This window comes from Clavelina lepadiformis, chromosome 8, assembly GCF_947623445.1.
Source record: "Clavelina lepadiformis chromosome 8, kaClaLepa1.1, whole genome shotgun sequence".
In the NCBI taxonomy this organism is placed as follows: Eukaryota; Metazoa; Chordata; class Ascidiacea; order Aplousobranchia; family Clavelinidae; genus Clavelina; species Clavelina lepadiformis.
The window spans coordinates 15,427,806-15,444,667 of NC_135247.1; the positions used below are offsets into that span (position 1 = coordinate 15,427,806).

Consider the following 16,862-nt stretch of genomic DNA (forward strand, 5'->3'; position numbering starts at 1 on the left):
TTAAAGACTTAAGAAATTAAAGCTATAGTTTAAATTCGATATATAGGTTGGCTCAACACTTACGGACTCTAGCCTGGCTCCCGTCAAAATTACAATAAGCGACGTAATCTTCCTTCGCATCGGCCCAGAAAAGTTTTCGTGACGCGTAATCAATCGTGATGGCATTGGGCCAACCTAACTTCTTACCTGGTAAACGGTGAGTAACGTTTCCTACGACAACATATCCCGATCAATTACGAGGCAATAAAGGCAGTTCATAGTTGGGCTTATGGCGGTGAACACATCTGACATAAAAATTCGGTTTTGACACAAGTCTTGTGCTATACCTGACGCATGGCTGTGTAGAATAATGCTGCGGTTAGCGCCGTCCATTCCAATGCGGCCAATGTGCGGATCCGTGCCCCAATCTGACCAGTAAAGGTAGCTAGAAAAACACAACGAAGTCATCGTCACTATCACTAGGTGTACGAGACAGGGGGGTGAGAAATATGGGCAAAAAGATATATCAGTAAAAAGACAATATCTCGTCCTCACCCTCTTCTCGGGTTTAGGGCCAACGCTCTCGGCTCGTCTAAACCGGAACGAATTAATGTCTTGCGGTACCTGCCATCAAGCTTCGAAACTTCAATCGTGTCTAGACCTATCAGATTACAACAGTTGTTACTAATCTAATTCAAACAAGTCTTTCTTTAATTCCAAATAAAAAATAAAATATTTCATTACTTGCCGCGTTTAAATGGCAGGATTCGTAACAGAACTAACATTACGACTTAGACGACAAAAAAATTATCACACAAGGCGTACCTTTATCGCTCCAATATAAGTTCCTAGCCACCCAATCCACAGCAATACCATGAGCGCTATGTACAAGGGCTTTGTGTATTGTCTCAATGCTATCTGTGACGTTAAGGGCAGCACTCCTGTTTAAGTCCATCCTCTGTATGACACTGCGTTCGCTTGTCACGTCCGTCCAGTAAAGTTTTTGACCAGGCCAGTCGAAGTCGACAGCGACCGCGTGACGTAGATGCGAGACCAGAAGTTTGGTTGACGAGCCATCCAGAGGCATCTCCCTCAGGTAATATCTGTGGGATCACAAGTTTTTCGCGAGTATGATTCCTGGTCGAAGTTTTTTTTGGGCGTATACATGCGGTAAAACTTGGCTATCCCAGGTAATAACATTTACTGTCTAAACTTTGAAGTCCAAAGTTGTTGAACTTTAGAGTAGATCATAGGCATAGTACTTTAATGAAAATTATGCATCATTGTTCAGCTTTCCTTTTATAATTACCACTAGTTTGCGGTAGACATATGCATGCAATATACACATTGTTGGATAACTACAGTACCAGTAGTTACGAGAAGGCGACAATGAACCTGACTTACTTGTTAGCGAACACAATTGTCGCTTTATCAGACTTTCTTGCTACGCAGCTGGAAGGATCTTGTGGATCTTTATAGTAACCTGGCGCACAAGAACATGCATAAGTTCCTCTTCTATTGAAGCAGCTCTGCAGAAAAATAGAAGGGAAAGTGGACAAACATTACACATAACAATTACATTACATCAAACATTACCTGTGGTAAAGTGACTGTGAAAATATAAGAATTTTAACGTAGCAAACTTACTACGGCAAGTAATAGCACTACAAACAACACATCTTTAGTTAATTGGACCGCAGGAACAGTATTTTAAGTTTCAACTAAACGTCCACAACTATTTTCTACATATGCGGACTAAATGGAATTAACCTGGGAACAAGGTGGGTATGGATCAGATTCTTCACATTCATTTATGTCGGTACAAGCGTAGCCTTTACTGTCCAAGCGATAACCGGGCATACAGGCACAGGTATACCTGCAAAAGGTTGAGAGACCTCGAAAACGAGCTTTCTTTTTAAAAATAAACCTGATATTAGGCTCGACCTAAACAGACCTATATATTCTTTCGACGCATATCTGCTGGCAATGATGTCGTGAAGCACATTCAGCAATGTTACAGCCTATCTCGTCTGTACGCTTTCCGTCTTTGCAGTCCGTTACACCGTCACATGCTTTGCTTAATGGTAAGCATTCACCTAAACAAGAACAACTCGTCGATTAAAACCGATGTCGATGTAATATTTACAAAACGTATTTGAAAACCTTAGACATTATTGTAAATTACTTAAGTGACGTATATGTAAAAAAATCGGCGCTGTGTCATTGGATTCAGTTGAAATAGTTTCATAAACAAACTCGTTAACTTATAGCACAACACAGCTACATGATATAGCAGACTGCAAACTTAAACCGATCAAACTGTTTTAACAAACTTATCAATATAGGGGTTTTACCAACCATTCAAGCACTGCAGGTGTGTTGTGAGGTTGCAAGATATTCCTTGGCCGCAGTTTTTCTCGTCATATCCACCAATGCAGTCCTTGTCCCCATCGCAAATCCAGTCCCGTGGGAGACAGTGTTTGTCGTTGGGGCAGCTGAAGTGGGTTATGTTGTCGCATTGTGGATATTCTGGAAAATTTAGAGTGTTTGTTTGACCACGATTTTCTGTTACCCTGAATTTCATGAGATTTTTAAAATGACTTGGTAATATACGAGTCTTTGGCTTGACTCTAGTCTGACTCAACTTGGGCTAATGGCTTATCCTCACTTGTTGCTCTTCACAGAACAAACTTGACTCGTTGCTTTCATCTCAGAAAACATTGACTCGTACATTTGACTGACTCAGTTTGACTAAGACTCGACCAAAAACGTCGTTTCGAAATTGTAACTGACAAATGATTGGTCACTAAAGCAGTAAAGAAAACAACAAACGACTTTTCTCAACGACAATCTCACCCTGGCTACTGTTTATAGCAAGTTCTGAGTTATTCGAATAGTTTAAAGTACAAAGTCTCACCACAATCGGCTTCATCGCTGCCGTCGGGGCAGTCGCGATCGTGATCGCACACCCAGCTTGGGTCTAGACACCTTCCGGTTGGCTTGCATAGCAACTGGTCTCCCTCACACTGGTCATTGTGATCTGTGATAAATTTTTCAAACTTTAATGTGTGGCATGGGTAGAGGTTAGAGGTACGTTGTTTTAAATGATGTGCTCAATGTACATGATAATGATTAAAATGATTTAATGTTTCAGTTTTAAATCATTGTGAGCTATTAATAACATAAACGTTTTTGTCAAAAACCAAGACCGCAAAGACAATGAACACAAGATAGAAATATCAGGTTTCAAACCGTCGGGTGGCTGTTAATCAAATACAACTACGGATAACATCAGTTATACAAACAGTATACCGTACACGTTCTACATAATCTACCAATAAATTTATGGGCATGTTTAATTTACCGCAGGAATGTTCGTCTGATCCATCGGAACAATCTCTGTCGCCATCACAAATCCATCCGAGAGGAACACAGTGTCCGTCACTGAGACAAGCGAAGAAATTTTCCAAACAGTCCCGATCCCCTGCGAAGATGCGGATCAAAGTCAATTCACAAAAAGTTGAGAGTCGCACGGATCAACTTACTTCCAAGTGCTAGCACGTAACATTCAATGTAATAAACAAAAATTCCACTTAACAAGCATATCGAAACCTACAAAGTCTAATTTCGAAACGGAGACAGTAGGCCTACCGTTTGGTTTAACAAGCAGCTTTTTGGAAAGGTTGGGATTTTGATGTTACATGTATTGTGACATTTTCAATAATATTACCTAGCCATTATAACCTAACCTTTTTCTCAGTATAGCTTTCACCGGGCAATCCTACATTGTGTTAAAATATTGCAATATGATGCAAATAACTTCTAGCTCAGAAATTCAAAGCGAAACTCACCGCAATCTTTTTCATCGCTACCATCGGCACAATCGCTTTCAGAGTCGCATTTATAAGCGAGTGGATGGCAGATACCACTGTCAGAGCATTGGAAAGTCCCACGGGGGCAGGTTTCGTCTAAACAAACATTAATAGCGGTTGCACAGTTACGAGAAACAATTAACAAAGCAGACAAAAAGCGACTTACTGCAACTTTCATCAGAGTTGTCGCCACAGTCGTTTTCGCGATCACACTTCCAACTCATCGGTATACAGACGCCGTTGTTGCAGGTAAACATACCAGTCTTGCATGGCGCTGTAACGTACCAAGTGTGGTTGATTGTGGTGACAGATTTGGGTTTATAAAAACATGTTAGACTTACGTTTTGTACCACTGCAGTTTATCTCGTCGCTTCCATCCGAACAGTCCTGGGTCTGGTCGCATACTAGGTCAGTGTGAATGCACTTGTTGTTGGCACACCGCCAATATTCCTCCCTGTGAAGGAGTAGTTAACTGTACGGGAGCGACCACTAATTGTTTAATTGTAATTTTCTAGGTACCTTAATGCTAAGTGGATTGTAAATACTTCAAACGATTTCTCCGCCGGTGCAATCAGTTAAGAAAGCTGATAAATACTAAAGTAAATGGTTTCCAACGATCACATACTTGCACGTTCTTTGGTTACAATGAGTCGGGTCTTCGTCCTCGCCGCGCGGACACTGAGGTTGTCCATCGCAAGATAACTCGTAATGGATGCAGAAGGGTCGTCCTTCAGCCTGGGACGAATCAGCGCATGTAAAGTGGTCCGGTCCACAAGTTAATTCGTCACCTACGTAAAATGTTTGGTAAAAATATGTGTGTAAAAACACCGCCGGAGACTACTGTTTGGTTGTTCTGTGTCAATTCAATGTTCTTTAAGAACACAAGGCATGGTTTGTTTAATCATGCGGTTTTATAAATCTAGAGATGACAAAATTGTCCAGCTATTAGATCTGCAGGGAAATATCTTAGATATACTGGAAATTAAATGCTTAGGTATACCTATTTGGTAAAAAGCTGTCAGTTTTTTGGAAACGAATCGCCGAATTGTAAATGCAACTGGCAATGTTTTTAAATGGAATATGGTACAGTCTGTGACTGAAAAAATTATGCTTAACTATGGATACCTTCACAGTGATCAGCTATGGTGCCATTCGGGCACATGCACACTGCTTTTCCTTCGTCGGACACAACACACTGATACTGGCAGTGAATATTAGCAGAGCGGCAAGGATTCGGCACACCTTCATAAAACAACAGTTTTTGAAAGACGTAAATTCAACGTCAAACTCGGTATAACATGTCGGACGAATTGAAGTAAACTATTAGTAGGGATGACATTGCAAAGGCTTACATGTATCATCAAAAACTGCCACAATTCCCATCGGATTCAACGAACTGTAGTTACGTAATATTTCCGGGTTGCTTCCTGTAAACTTATTCACACGCAATACTTCGTCTCGACGCCAATCGCTCCAATAAAGGTACTTCCCCAAAACAGCGAGCGAAAACACGTGCTGCAACCCTTCAGATAGTATAACCTGGATACAGATTACAAACACGTCAACGTATTGTTTTTCTATTATAGCTGTTAACTGAAGTAAACATTAAAATTTAGCAATGAAAAAACTAATCTTTATATCATTTTTACCGTTATGCTGTAAAAATTACCTTACGATTTCTACCGTCGAAATCACAACTTTCTATTTTGTCGAGGGCGGCATCAGCCCAATACAATTGTTCCACAATCGCATCAATTGCTAGCCCGTTCGGAGTTGTCACCCTAGTGGTTATTATCTTCGTGATATTTTGGCCGTCAGTAGTCGCTCGCAAGATGGTTGGCCCTTCATCGTTCCAGTTTGTCCAAAAGATCAAGTTCGGTCTACATCGTAGAAAAAAAAACAGTCAGGAAGTTCTTCCATAAAAGCAATGATGTCCCTTTGAAACGCTTAACCATGATTCGATCACTGTTGCAAAGGAATACTGCCCAAACTACAAAACTTATCCGCATTAACCAACTTAAAATGTCAAAATTTTAACAAAGTTGAGTTTGAGGGTGAGCGAAGACAATAGAAGTGTGGCGCGTGGTTTACAAAGTCATAAAAGAACGTTCAACAGTTTATAAAAATTATGCTGCTCCAGTGTTATCAATGCAAGTAAACGTAGAATATATCCCAGTTATTAAAAGATTGTCAACTAGAAAACCGGTCAACCCGCACTAAAAAGAAAAAATACGTTAATTAAGATCTTGAGAGCTGTCATAGTTGAAAACAAGTCGCACAAGGATAGTTGTGGTAATGAAAAATAAGATTAACGATCGGTTGCCCCAACCAACAACCGCGAAACTCAATATCAACAATATCGAGGGAAGATGACTATGCTCGGCTGGTTATGAAGCTGTGACGTATGAAAATCCACAATAGGCGTGTTTCGTGCTTGCCTTTTGTCAAAAGTAACTCTATAAAACTATTACAATGGGCACGCGGTATTTCATCGGGTATGAAAGCGAACTGTGTTCAGGGTATGCGCCATTTGTAATTTAATACGGGAGTACAAGCGCAAAAGACGGCTTTTTAAAATTAAAGGGATAGTTTTATATAAGAGATGGCCCAAGTAGGAGCGATGTTTTACAGCGTCGCATCGCAATTAGAGTTTTGTTATTCGTAGGATTTACTTATGATGAGGTACTGACCTTCTCGTATAGTTAAACGTTAAAGGTGAGAGATTATGTAGGGGTTGGAGATGAAGTTGTATCATTACATTAGAGTGTAATGCTAAGCAGCAACAGATCACTGCAAATCGTACATAACCCAGTCAAACAAAGTAGGTTGTGACGTTTGTGCTTGGCTGAGAATGTCAAATGCTGAGATTAGATTTATTATTAACACAGGAAATTTTGAATAAACGATCTTTCAAAGGTGACAAAAAGTTGTTTTACTTTACTATATATCCGAGTCACGTCGAAGAGATGTCGATGACACGGCGAGAAGTTGAAGAGGAGGAGCAAGCTCAGATGCTCATGAGAGCAATCACCGGAAACAACGTCAAGAAGATAGAGGTATGCATATCACAAAATCATATTTTAATATCGACCAATAAAAACCACAGCTTATTTTAATAAAAAAAAAAATTTGCTTTGATAGGCGGTTCTTGAGAAGACAAAAAGACACGGAAAAGGCTTTGTCCTGACAAGCCAATATGCACGACCACGGCCTAGAAAGTCATCGCCAAAGGTTCGTAAAACATTCACGACCGGCATGTACTAAATATGTAACATAGGGCTATGGGTCGCTAACTTCATACAAGCTAGCATTTGAAAACATGGTATCCAGTGTCATACGCTGAACAACAGAAATATTATAATAATAGCGCTCAAGCCGAGATAAGCGCGTTTTAGGATCGGCTGTGTTCGAGTCTTACTCGATGTTTACTTAACACCTTTATTTGAACATTTAAACGGTTGCCAAGGTGGCCGGCGACGCGAAGTGAACTTTGTACAACAAACGCCCACAGTAAGCTAGATAAGCCAGAGCAACGTTTACAATGCAGAAAAATAGCCTTTCAATATCTAAATTGGATTATTAGGAACATACTTTGAAGCGTAGTTTGAAGCTTGACGGTTATGAGAAATGTATTCTTGTTTAACATAGGAGAGCCTGTGCAGTTTTGAGTTGAGTTTAACTGCAACTTTTTGATGTTATAACAGAACACTCAGAAATCAGCTGAACCTCATTTGCCTATGGTTGTGGGGTCACCAATCGGATCACCTTCGCCAACAAGAAAGTCAACTCCACTTCCAGAGAAGCTCTCGCCTCCTCCTACTAGATCCAAGAGTGCTGGAAGGCGGCAGAAACGGAGAGCAAAGAGCAACCGTCCATCATCTCAACCTACTTACCTGACCGAGTTTCAGTTGAAGCCGACAAAGGTGGATATGGCCGTACAAAGTGATGACATCGACACAATCATGAAGATTCCGGAGCCGCCTCCGACCACTCCAGAACAAAGGTCCGAGAGTGGGGAGTTAGAGGCAAACTGCTTGACTCGGGAAAAACAAACAAGCCCTCTGTCAGATCTAAAACGAAAAACTTCTCAGGAAAAACTCGAGCCAGCAAAAGACTTGCATTCATTCACAGATATGACCAGGGAAGAACCCGTTGGACAGGAAAACAATGACAAACGAAGAAAGAGTAAAAAGAAGCAAAACAGGATAAGGTAAGATGAATATACACCTGAATGGCCAAGATGATGAGGTCACAAGCCTATCGCAGAGATTTAAATCGCAACTGTTTGACAAACTTGACGTGATCGGAGAAAATGAATTAGATATTCGTGATCCGAAAAAGAAGTAGCGTAATTAGATAACAAAATTCTTATCCAGTAAAAATAGTTATGTAAAATTAACTAATTGCGTATTAATTGCTCACACCAGCATTACTTTTCAGAGATGCAGATTTCGCGCGCCTTGGTCTTTCCAAGAGACCGCCGCAATTCAAAACAAAGCCAAAGTTACCACCATCGAGTATTGACAAAGACCCTCAAAACCCCGAACCCATGCGTCCAAACATATGGGTGACAAGGGTACCTAAAGAAGGGGGCGACGTGAAGACCCCGTTTTACTTGCAAGTTGATATCCCGGATGGCGCTTTGCTTGGTGACGTCATCATGAAATTCGAAACGCAAGCATACGAGAAGTAAGCTTAGTAATGTGCTTTTATTTTCTCTAATTTATGCTGGCAGGTTACATTACACTGATTAGAGTAAATACGATCGAAATTGGAATACTTGGTACGGCATGTTGCTGCTGCAGCAAGTATATCTCAGACAGATGTTATACACTACGGAACTTAGTTCACACAAAACACGAGGTTATTGTGATAAAATCACCACATTGGTGAAATATTGTGACGTTGGTACAAGTACGACAAAAACAAAAATGACGTCACTAACACCACATTCACGTACTCAAGCCTCACACGGTTCAAACCTAGTAGTACTCTACTGGGGTCACAATCATACATGGTGTAGACTTAAACTTATGTTCTCTTCAACAGGACGAAACTAAGTTTGTCGGAGACGGACAAATTATGCAGCTATGTCGTGGATGTAAATATGAACCCGACGACATATAATCTCCATCAGGAAGCGACTGTGAGACTTCGAATTTTGGAAGAATGCATCAACAAGTTGGTAGTTTAAGTTAATACAATTAACTTATTGGTGCAGTAACTTCTTAAAAACACTTAATGTACCATTGGCTGTGGTAACCAGACATGAAGACGCCTATGTAGTTTCGGCGCGACATTTCAACTGGAACAGAATTCCAACAGAGATCGAAGTCAAGGAAGTGAATGGTGATAGGCATTTTTATGCGGTTGCCAAGACTCAGTACTTAGGTATGTCTACTACAGGTGTATATCATCTGAGTGACAGTATTTGAGTGACATAATTATGACATAAATTATTCATTCGAGTGACATAAAAAACCCTTACCCTCACCCTAACCCATTACTGTTGTTTGAACAGTACTTACCAATGTGTCACTCAAATGAACTGTCACTCAGTTGATCAACTACCGTTTACTACAGGCTTATGAAGCTGATTAAGTGTTTCGTTCTTCACTATGTTATCAACCAGTTAATTGATTGATCATCTCCAGGAAAGTTTGCAGTTATTACATCACCGAGACTGGATCGATTCGTCATGACGTCAGCAGGGGGTACTTTCCCATCCACGATACTACCTCACGTCAGCATTAATTTGGAAGAAGGGTCAGTTAAAGATATTGCCCACATAGTCGAAATGTCTGTGGCTCAGTCAAGACAGGAAGCGGTCACCAAAACAAGCTTGGAATGTCAGAACATAACAGGTTAACGAAATGTTACGGTAACTTGATTAATCGCAGGTAACAACTAGTAAAAGTCACGTTGGTGTGTTTTAGCAATGATATGACCTGTATTTATCTACTTTACGACGAAAACTACGGCTTGAAATCATTTTTTGGCAGATGTACCGGGGCAGTTGGTCGCATCCAGCCCAATTGTGGAGGTAAGCAAAGAAATAATGGGAAGATCTGGTTTGCTGCCGGATGGAAGTACACTGCCGGCCAAAGTTAGAGTCAATATGCCAGTCACGACGGCGCTTAAGACGCCTGGCATGTCAGACAACGACAGCAAGAATCTGTGGAAGAAACCAACCGTTAAAATAATGCAGAGGGCGAAGATGGCCTGGGGTGATGAGTACGGAAGAAAAGGCAGCGTTTTGCCGGGTTTTTGGGAAGATATTACGGCGGAACAAAAACTTTTACTCCATCCTGTTTCGATACAAAACGGAGATGCGGTGGGTGTAAGTGCCGATGTACCAGGCCAATTTCTAGTCTTGGTGTTCGACGAAAACAGCCAAAAAGCAACAGGAAGCAGCAAAGAGCTCAGCGAAGTCTGCGAGTCTCTACTACTAAACAACAATACCTTCAATGCAGTTCTGATGGTTCATCAGAGGGTGGCCAAGCCAGAAATAATAAGTTAGAACGTAGATAAAGAAAAACGTCTGCAACTGGTTTTGGCCAGTTTACTCGGCTTGAAAAATATAACAAAGCAATTCGTGTGTACAAAGCCAATTCCAACACAGGAAGCTTGCTCATTGACACGTGTTTATGTTCAGGTGTTCATGTGGTACCAGAAGCAGCAGCATCTTTAATCTCTTCAGCGATGGAGAAGAAAGGAGAATGGAAACCTACCGATCTCAATTCACCAAACAAGAAGATCAGGATGAAAGAAAGGGATTTTCTTGATTTGGTCTTCCGGGATGGACTCAAACTCACTACAAATCAGATGGAGCCAGAGGTTCAATTTAACAGCAGGAGATGGCAAGGGTACCAGGTTAGTGGTATAGTTAAAACTGAGAGACCATGCGGTTTATTCTTATTTTCATCCAAACCGTGGTGAGAACATCAGAAAAAAGAATCCGCAACATCTTATCGAAGAGGATCCTGTAACACAAGTGACATTGCAACGCATCTTCGTAGAGCCTTAACAATTGAAATCTTCATTTCAGTTCCAACTTGAGGCAACAGACGAGTCTTACACCAACTGCGACGAGGCAGTTATCAAAGGAGCAATTGATTTCTGTACAAGATGCACTGGGGAAGATATGGAAAGATTGCATACTTGCCACCTTACAATACCGAAGGAAAGCGCAAAACCTTACAAGCCAACTGTCGTAGTCCGACCAACGCCAACCGGTAAAAGACATAATATACTATTACAAGTTTACATGACAATTTAACCGAAATAGCACAAACTTGTTTTCAGTCGTTAGCTTACAAGGTAATTTAGATAACAGAAAAGTAAACCCCGGTAAGGCGTTTTTCGTTGTTTGCAGTTACCGTGTTCAGAGAATACAAACTGAAATGGCTGAAAAGTCTTTCAGCAGCTGAACAAGAGAAGTACCAAGCAATTAACAGTCCTTGATCAACAGACCACAGTGCGTACGTGATAACTCTCCCCAACCGATGCAAAGACACTGGCATAACATTGGCTTATTCTATACTACTATTGCGCGACATGAGATCGACATAACTGGGACTTCGTTCGCTGTAATTCGCCGACCATAATTTTTGTAACGTAGCGCGTGTGATGTATATTGGTAATTTCTTACTTTTATGTTAATATTCTAAACCTCTCAAGTTACTTATTTACATGAACCCTATATATCATACAGCTTAAAGGTAGTTTTATTCAAAGTAAAGATCTGCTATTAAATTAGTAAGTTCATACCAAAACGGTTAAAATCTACGAAAAATAATGTGTATCTTCCGGGACATTTCCCTTACTGCCAGGGAATTCGTACATGCCGCTGTTCTACATATCACAGCTCACACAACGATGAAAAATTCAAACGGTTCCAAATCGGTGCTGTGGCCGTTACATAACGACTTGAAAGCAAACCGTAATCGACGATAAACCAACGCAATCAACATATAACTAAAACCAGATTTAACAGAAAAAATCAAGTTCACCTTTTGCATTCATACAGCACGAGGGCTCGAAGACGGTCTTTGGCGGACTGGCGCTGGACCACAACGCGGGGTGGACCAGCATAAGGGTGTGAAAGATAGTAACGCATGATGGACTTGTGGTTGTAGCTGGTCCAGTATAAAGCATCGCTTCCGCGGTGATAGGCGAGTCCCTCCACGATACGTACACCTTGGATTAAAAAAAAGTTTAAGAGATTGCTGACTGAAATGGGACCACAACCAAGGTCTTCAAAGACTGGTCCCAGGTCTATTGAACACACGGTACGATTCAACCCTGCACGACGCGACCAACATCTGTGGATTGAATTGTAGTTGGGTCGAATTGTTCTGTGTTTAATCTAATCGACCGTGGGTTAAATAGACCGACCAGCATGTGTACATGCTATCTGAAACAAAGCGTTACCTTTCACAACAAGACGAGGCGCCGGTATGTTGAAGCCGGTGTAGGTTGTATTGAAGGAATAGATATTGCCTTGAAGCATATCGCTGAAGAATATGCGCTTGCCTTTGTAATCGTTCGCCATTACCACGACAGACTTCATCGCTGCCTGCCGTGCAAAACAACTCAATTTAAGCAAATAACTTGGATTTAATGAAGGATGAAATAGCGGCTTAAATTCGATACTGGATAAAAAAGATGCGATGATTTTAAACTAAGCTACATGTCACATTATTTCAAACGACATATAATTTCTAAACCTTGATACCTCAATCGGCGGCAGCGGTTCGTTCAAGTCTTGTGGGTTATCAACGTTGATGCTATGTAGGACGGTGCGTACCGAGAATACGATGTAACGCTCGAACGCTGCAAAACACTTGTTTCTTATCTATTTGGGGGATTAATAATTCTCAAGCACCACAACTACTTGAGCCATGGGGCTAAAGTTAAAAACGAATTAAAGTGTAAATATTAGTAAGTTTAACAGATGGTTCTGCTTACGTTTACAAGATGGACCATCCGAAATACTATGCACACACTTGCATGTGGCATTGCGCTTCACACGGCCGGCATTTGGTAGATCGAAACACAAATGTTCACAGCCGCCTTTAGACAATACAAAACGTGTAGATTACGATATTTATAAAAGACATTGTCAAAGTTAATAAAAAATCGGTGACGATCAATGAGTTTATGACGCAAAACTGCAAGACCGATTGCACGATAAATTTACTCACATAAAACTTTGCCGACGACACTAAACGCTTGAGTATTTTCTCAGGACAACAGTTCAGCAAACGAAACTAAAATAACTTTAACAATACGCTTTCGTACCGTTATCGTGAGCACAGATCTTCGTTCTTCCGAGCATCAGCGGAGGTTGACGTTTGGAGCTGTACACGACGATGTTTTTGATGTCCTGGGACAGTCCTCTGGCAAGAAGGTTAGAGGAGCCGCAGTCATTTCTCAAGTCGCACGTCGATATAGAACCACCTTCGTAGTGACTGAAAGACGAATTGTAATTTGCGAGTTGAGTCCAAGCTTTACTACCGTCTAATTTAGATTATATTTTAAAAAATATTAGCGTTGATGAGAAGATAAGCTTCGTTTGTAGTGTTTGTTTCACCCAACTTTGGAGTTATTTTTTATACCGTGTTTACATTTTTACATAACTGTTTGGCCGATGCTATTGTTATGTATCTGTACATACGTTTAGTGCAGTGTAAAGTAAAATATATGATGTTTCGCAGAACGTGGTAGTGTTGGCATATGCTCGATTTTTTTTTAATCAAAAGTCGACTGTACACAGCTAACCTGTCAGCCCAGTACAAGGAACCATCATAGAAACTGATACCGTACGTCCTCGATTGACCGGAGTGCACAATTGTGGTTTGCCGGTTTCCATTCAGATCGGACGAATATATTTTATCTGACCTGGCATCAGACCAGAACAGTTTATGACCCTGCAAGCAGACGAGTTCAAAACACGGCTTACCACAATTTCCTCAAAATTTAAGTCGTATTAACTTTAAACAAACAATCCCTTTAGATATAGAAATACAGCGGCAGACCTTGTGGTCAATGGTGAGCCCATTAGGCCATCCCAGGTCCTTCAGAATCTGAGTCGAATTCGAGCCATCCAACAGCATACGATAGATGGAGGCGTCGGAACCCCAGTCGCTTACGAAGAGGAATCCAAGTGACGGATGAACAGCAATCGCGCGCAGTTTCTCCCCGACACGTTTGATGGTGTATGCGAACTTGCCATCCATACGAACCACCTTATCACACAAGAACAAGCTTTAGTATGTTACAAAACAGAAGCAACTTGAAGAATATATTACAATGCCTTAGTTGATAGCTGTAACCGATTAAAAGTCTTGGCCATATAGTCGACAGTGCAAAATTTTCAGAAAGTAATAAAAAATTAGCGATACCTTTATAAGATCTAAGCCTGAGTCGGTCCAGTAAATGTTTCTAGCAATCCAGTCCACGGCAATGCCTTCAAATCGCTCGTCCATTAACCTGCGTTACACAACACGGAGAGTAATTATAAACTGTCTGGAGATGGTCGGCGGTCAAGCAACGTGGAATTATTGAGAGCAACCTGGCGGAACTGGACTGCTCGTCACTGCCGTAAGGGGAATAAACTAGCCATTGTGACGTATGATCACGTGTTGATGCGTGGATCGAACTGGTGCCAGCGTCGATCCAAATGATAGTGTGGTTTTCTGCAATGGGAACAAGTTGTAATAAGTTTAAAAGAAAAGTGCACAGCGGTAATATTTAGCGAAATTTGAATGTAGGCTTTTCGGTTAGAATAAGGACGCATTGATAATACGATCTAACCTGCATAAAAATCGACTCCATTCGGAAGAGACAGATCTGTTATGGGAACCAAGGCATCCTCGTCTCCGTTTAGGTGAATTCCCATTAACGAATGGTCGTTGGAGTAAATTAGAAATTCTTCCAGGCCTTATAAAAAACATATTGTATCAAATTTACAAAGAGCCGGCTCTATCATAAAGAAAAACAGCGCGTATAGCAAGTCCAGTACCTTCGCACTCGCTGAAGTTGTTCAGGCTAGGCTTGTACCCGATGGTGCATTTGCAAGTTGTTCGACTAGAATCGTCAGGAACCGGAAGACACAAGTGCTCACAACCTCCATTTCCAACGTAACACGGACTAGAAACGACAGAGCATTGCGGTCACACGATTAGAAACAGTTCGAAGAAATTAGTAAAAGTTTGTGAAATATTGCTAAATTTCTTGGCATAGACGACTATTACGAAAATCAACAGTATTTCATCTCTATCAACAAAGTTAAATGGCTAATCAAAAACCAGATGGTTTTATTATATAAATATATAAACGAAATGGAAAATAAAACAAAAAGACGTGTTACTCGTTCCATAAGTCGGTGATATTTTGCAGAGCAGGATCAAATATCAGCATGTCTGTGGGTTGTACGGTTTTTGTCCTCTTCAACGCGACCTGCCAGTCAGTGTTTGATGGTGTTTCTCTAGTAGCGAGATATATCGCACCTATTCAATCAATCATAAATTTAATTACGAGGAGGCACAATAAATTAGCATAAACGTTTTTGAATATTGCGATGCCGATGTTCAACAACGTATCGTGTTACTCTTTTCATGAAACAAAGCGGGTGGATATGACAGTGAGCTGACCTTGTTTTGCCTTGTAAATCCAAACTTTATCGTGAGAAGCGACGGCAAATTCTGTCGCCGCTAGATGAAGGTCTTGGGTCGATCCATCGCTATTGTCAATTCTGAACAGTGAAGCGTTGTAAATGCAGTAGAGAAAATCATCGAAAAACTGTAGGCCAGTGACATTGAAAGCAGATACCTGGACATGTCATTAAGACAAAAAATTAAACACTCTAACATGAAATCAATACTAAGCCCAATTAATATAAAACTAGCGACAGAAACAGATTGACTATGAACTAGTGTCAAACATGTTACTTAACGCTGCTGTGTATGGCATAGAAAAAGAAACAATTTCAATACTTACTTTTGTCAAAAGGCTGCCGTCCATATGCACGGAGTAAATGCCGTCATCCGCAGCAAAGTACAGCAAGCCACCAGGTACGTCAATGGTAAGATCACGTGGTTTACGAACACGACTCCAATCCGAGCCTGTAGTTCGGTTTTCAAGTCTGTACTTGAATCTGCGAACACAAGTAAACTGTTGTCTGAATCTCACTTGTTTGAAGCAAATTTGCTTGTAACGTATGCGCATAAAGACAGCAACAAGAGGTGATGTTGCTTTCCGCGTTCTTGTCTTGTGAAACAGGTATCAGCGGTTTATCCCAAATCGCGGCTGTATTAAACCCCATTACCACTACATGGCCCTACCAATACAGGGATTTCAAGCAATCACCCGGGATTTTCCGCAGAACAGCCAAAGCAAAAGCTGGCAACTTAATTTAACACGAAATAGGTCACCTGCCGTCCATTGACACGACACTGATGCGAGCCGATGACGTCGACTCTTCTTGGGAGGTCCAGAACACCTTGTCGCGTAACCAGTCAACAGCTAGACCGGAAATCTTTGGTGAATCTGAAACAAGTGTGAAGTGTTAGATGTGTTTAATGAAACGAAAGTATTGAAATATGGTGCACAGCATTTTATAGCTTACATGTGTTTATGTAAGCTATAAATGTTATTGATGTTGATGTCTTGATGTTGTTCACTACGGGCCAAGACTCAGTAACCAATTTACCAAACGCATAACGCACTAAACATTAATTTTATTAGCAAGAAAATAACAACATAAACAAACCGCTTCCAACAACGGTTTCCACCCCGGTCCCATTCAAATAACATCGTCTTATCTCTTGCCGTTCGTCGTCACTCCAGTAAATTTGGTCACGTGAGGCTTGGTAGGCCAATCGGGTTGCGACTGAAAGATACGGCTTGGACAGAGAGTAAGTGGCGCTGTAGTTTAAATTATCAAGCGAAAGACCACGAATCTGAAAAGCCATTTAGGACGAAACATTTAAACCCTCATAGTAAGCT

General features: G+C 41.0%; 2 protein-coding genes across 4 annotated transcripts in view; one reads left to right on the forward strand and one right to left on the reverse strand.

Annotated features, from left to right (window-relative positions):
- The window catches only part of LOC143469547 (prolow-density lipoprotein receptor-related protein 1-like), a 39,800-nt gene that overhangs the window by 9,317 nt on the left and 13,621 nt on the right, over positions 1-16,862 (reverse strand). For 2 of the 3 annotated variants that reach the window (XM_076967283.1, XM_076967285.1), the window contains 33 exons: positions 16,627-16,816; positions 16,289-16,403; positions 15,855-16,011; positions 15,509-15,686; positions 15,226-15,364; positions 14,878-15,005; positions 14,670-14,795; positions 14,425-14,551; positions 14,258-14,345; positions 13,892-14,101; positions 13,635-13,783; positions 13,155-13,324; positions 12,822-12,926; positions 12,589-12,686; positions 12,285-12,429; positions 11,864-12,050; positions 5,521-5,731; positions 5,204-5,390; positions 4,977-5,093; positions 4,477-4,639; positions 4,193-4,305; positions 4,018-4,125; positions 3,831-3,947; positions 3,344-3,463; positions 2,897-3,019; positions 2,338-2,508; positions 1,934-2,075; positions 1,750-1,855; positions 1,384-1,508; positions 805-1,082; positions 535-640; positions 327-424; positions 64-210 (listed from right to left, as the gene is read on the reverse strand). In XM_076967283.1, the coding sequence (XP_076823398.1) occupies positions 64-210; positions 327-424; positions 535-640; positions 805-1,082; positions 1,384-1,508; positions 1,750-1,855; positions 1,934-2,075; positions 2,338-2,508; positions 2,897-3,019; positions 3,344-3,463; positions 3,831-3,947; positions 4,018-4,125; positions 4,193-4,305; positions 4,477-4,639; positions 4,977-5,093; positions 5,204-5,390; positions 5,521-5,731; positions 11,864-12,050; positions 12,285-12,429; positions 12,589-12,686; positions 12,822-12,926; positions 13,155-13,324; positions 13,635-13,783; positions 13,892-14,101; positions 14,258-14,345; positions 14,425-14,551; positions 14,670-14,795; positions 14,878-15,005; positions 15,226-15,364; positions 15,509-15,686; positions 15,855-16,011; positions 16,289-16,403; positions 16,627-16,816 (4,744 nt within the window). The remainder of the gene's footprint in view (positions 1-63; positions 211-326; positions 425-534; positions 641-804; positions 1,083-1,383; positions 1,509-1,749; positions 1,856-1,933; positions 2,076-2,337; positions 2,509-2,896; positions 3,020-3,343; positions 3,464-3,830; positions 3,948-4,017; positions 4,126-4,192; positions 4,306-4,476; positions 4,640-4,976; positions 5,094-5,203; positions 5,391-5,520; positions 5,732-11,863; positions 12,051-12,284; positions 12,430-12,588; positions 12,687-12,821; positions 12,927-13,154; positions 13,325-13,634; positions 13,784-13,891; positions 14,102-14,257; positions 14,346-14,424; positions 14,552-14,669; positions 14,796-14,877; positions 15,006-15,225; positions 15,365-15,508; positions 15,687-15,854; positions 16,012-16,288; positions 16,404-16,626; positions 16,817-16,862) is intronic. The other variant, XM_076967284.1, reaches the window with a different exon arrangement.
- Positions 6,695-11,870, forward strand: LOC143469548 (uncharacterized). Its single transcript, XM_076967286.1, has 11 exons — positions 6,695-6,907; positions 6,993-7,082; positions 7,556-8,061; positions 8,292-8,540; positions 8,901-9,032; positions 9,118-9,242; positions 9,506-9,715; positions 9,854-10,366; positions 10,507-10,724; positions 10,900-11,086; positions 11,227-11,870. The coding sequence occupies exons 1-11, from the start codon at positions 6,710-6,712 to the stop codon at positions 11,313-11,315; spliced, it is 2,517 nt and encodes an 838-aa protein (XP_076823401.1). The 5' UTR covers positions 6,695-6,709; the 3' UTR covers positions 11,316-11,870.

Bases quoted from the DNA above. Each gene is read 5' to 3' on its own strand.
- LOC143469548 (XM_076967286.1), top strand. From the start codon at position 6,710: ATGCTGAGATTAGATTTATTATTAACACAGGAAATTTTGAATAAACGA. The intron at 9,033-9,117 runs GTTGGTAGTTTA...TGTGGTAACCAG, and splicing joins TTGGAAGAATGCATCAACAA to ACATGAAGACGCCTATGTAG. The intron at 10,367-10,506 runs GTTAGAACGTAG...GTTTATGTTCAG, and splicing joins GGCCAAGCCAGAAATAATAA to GTGTTCATGTGGTACCAGAA.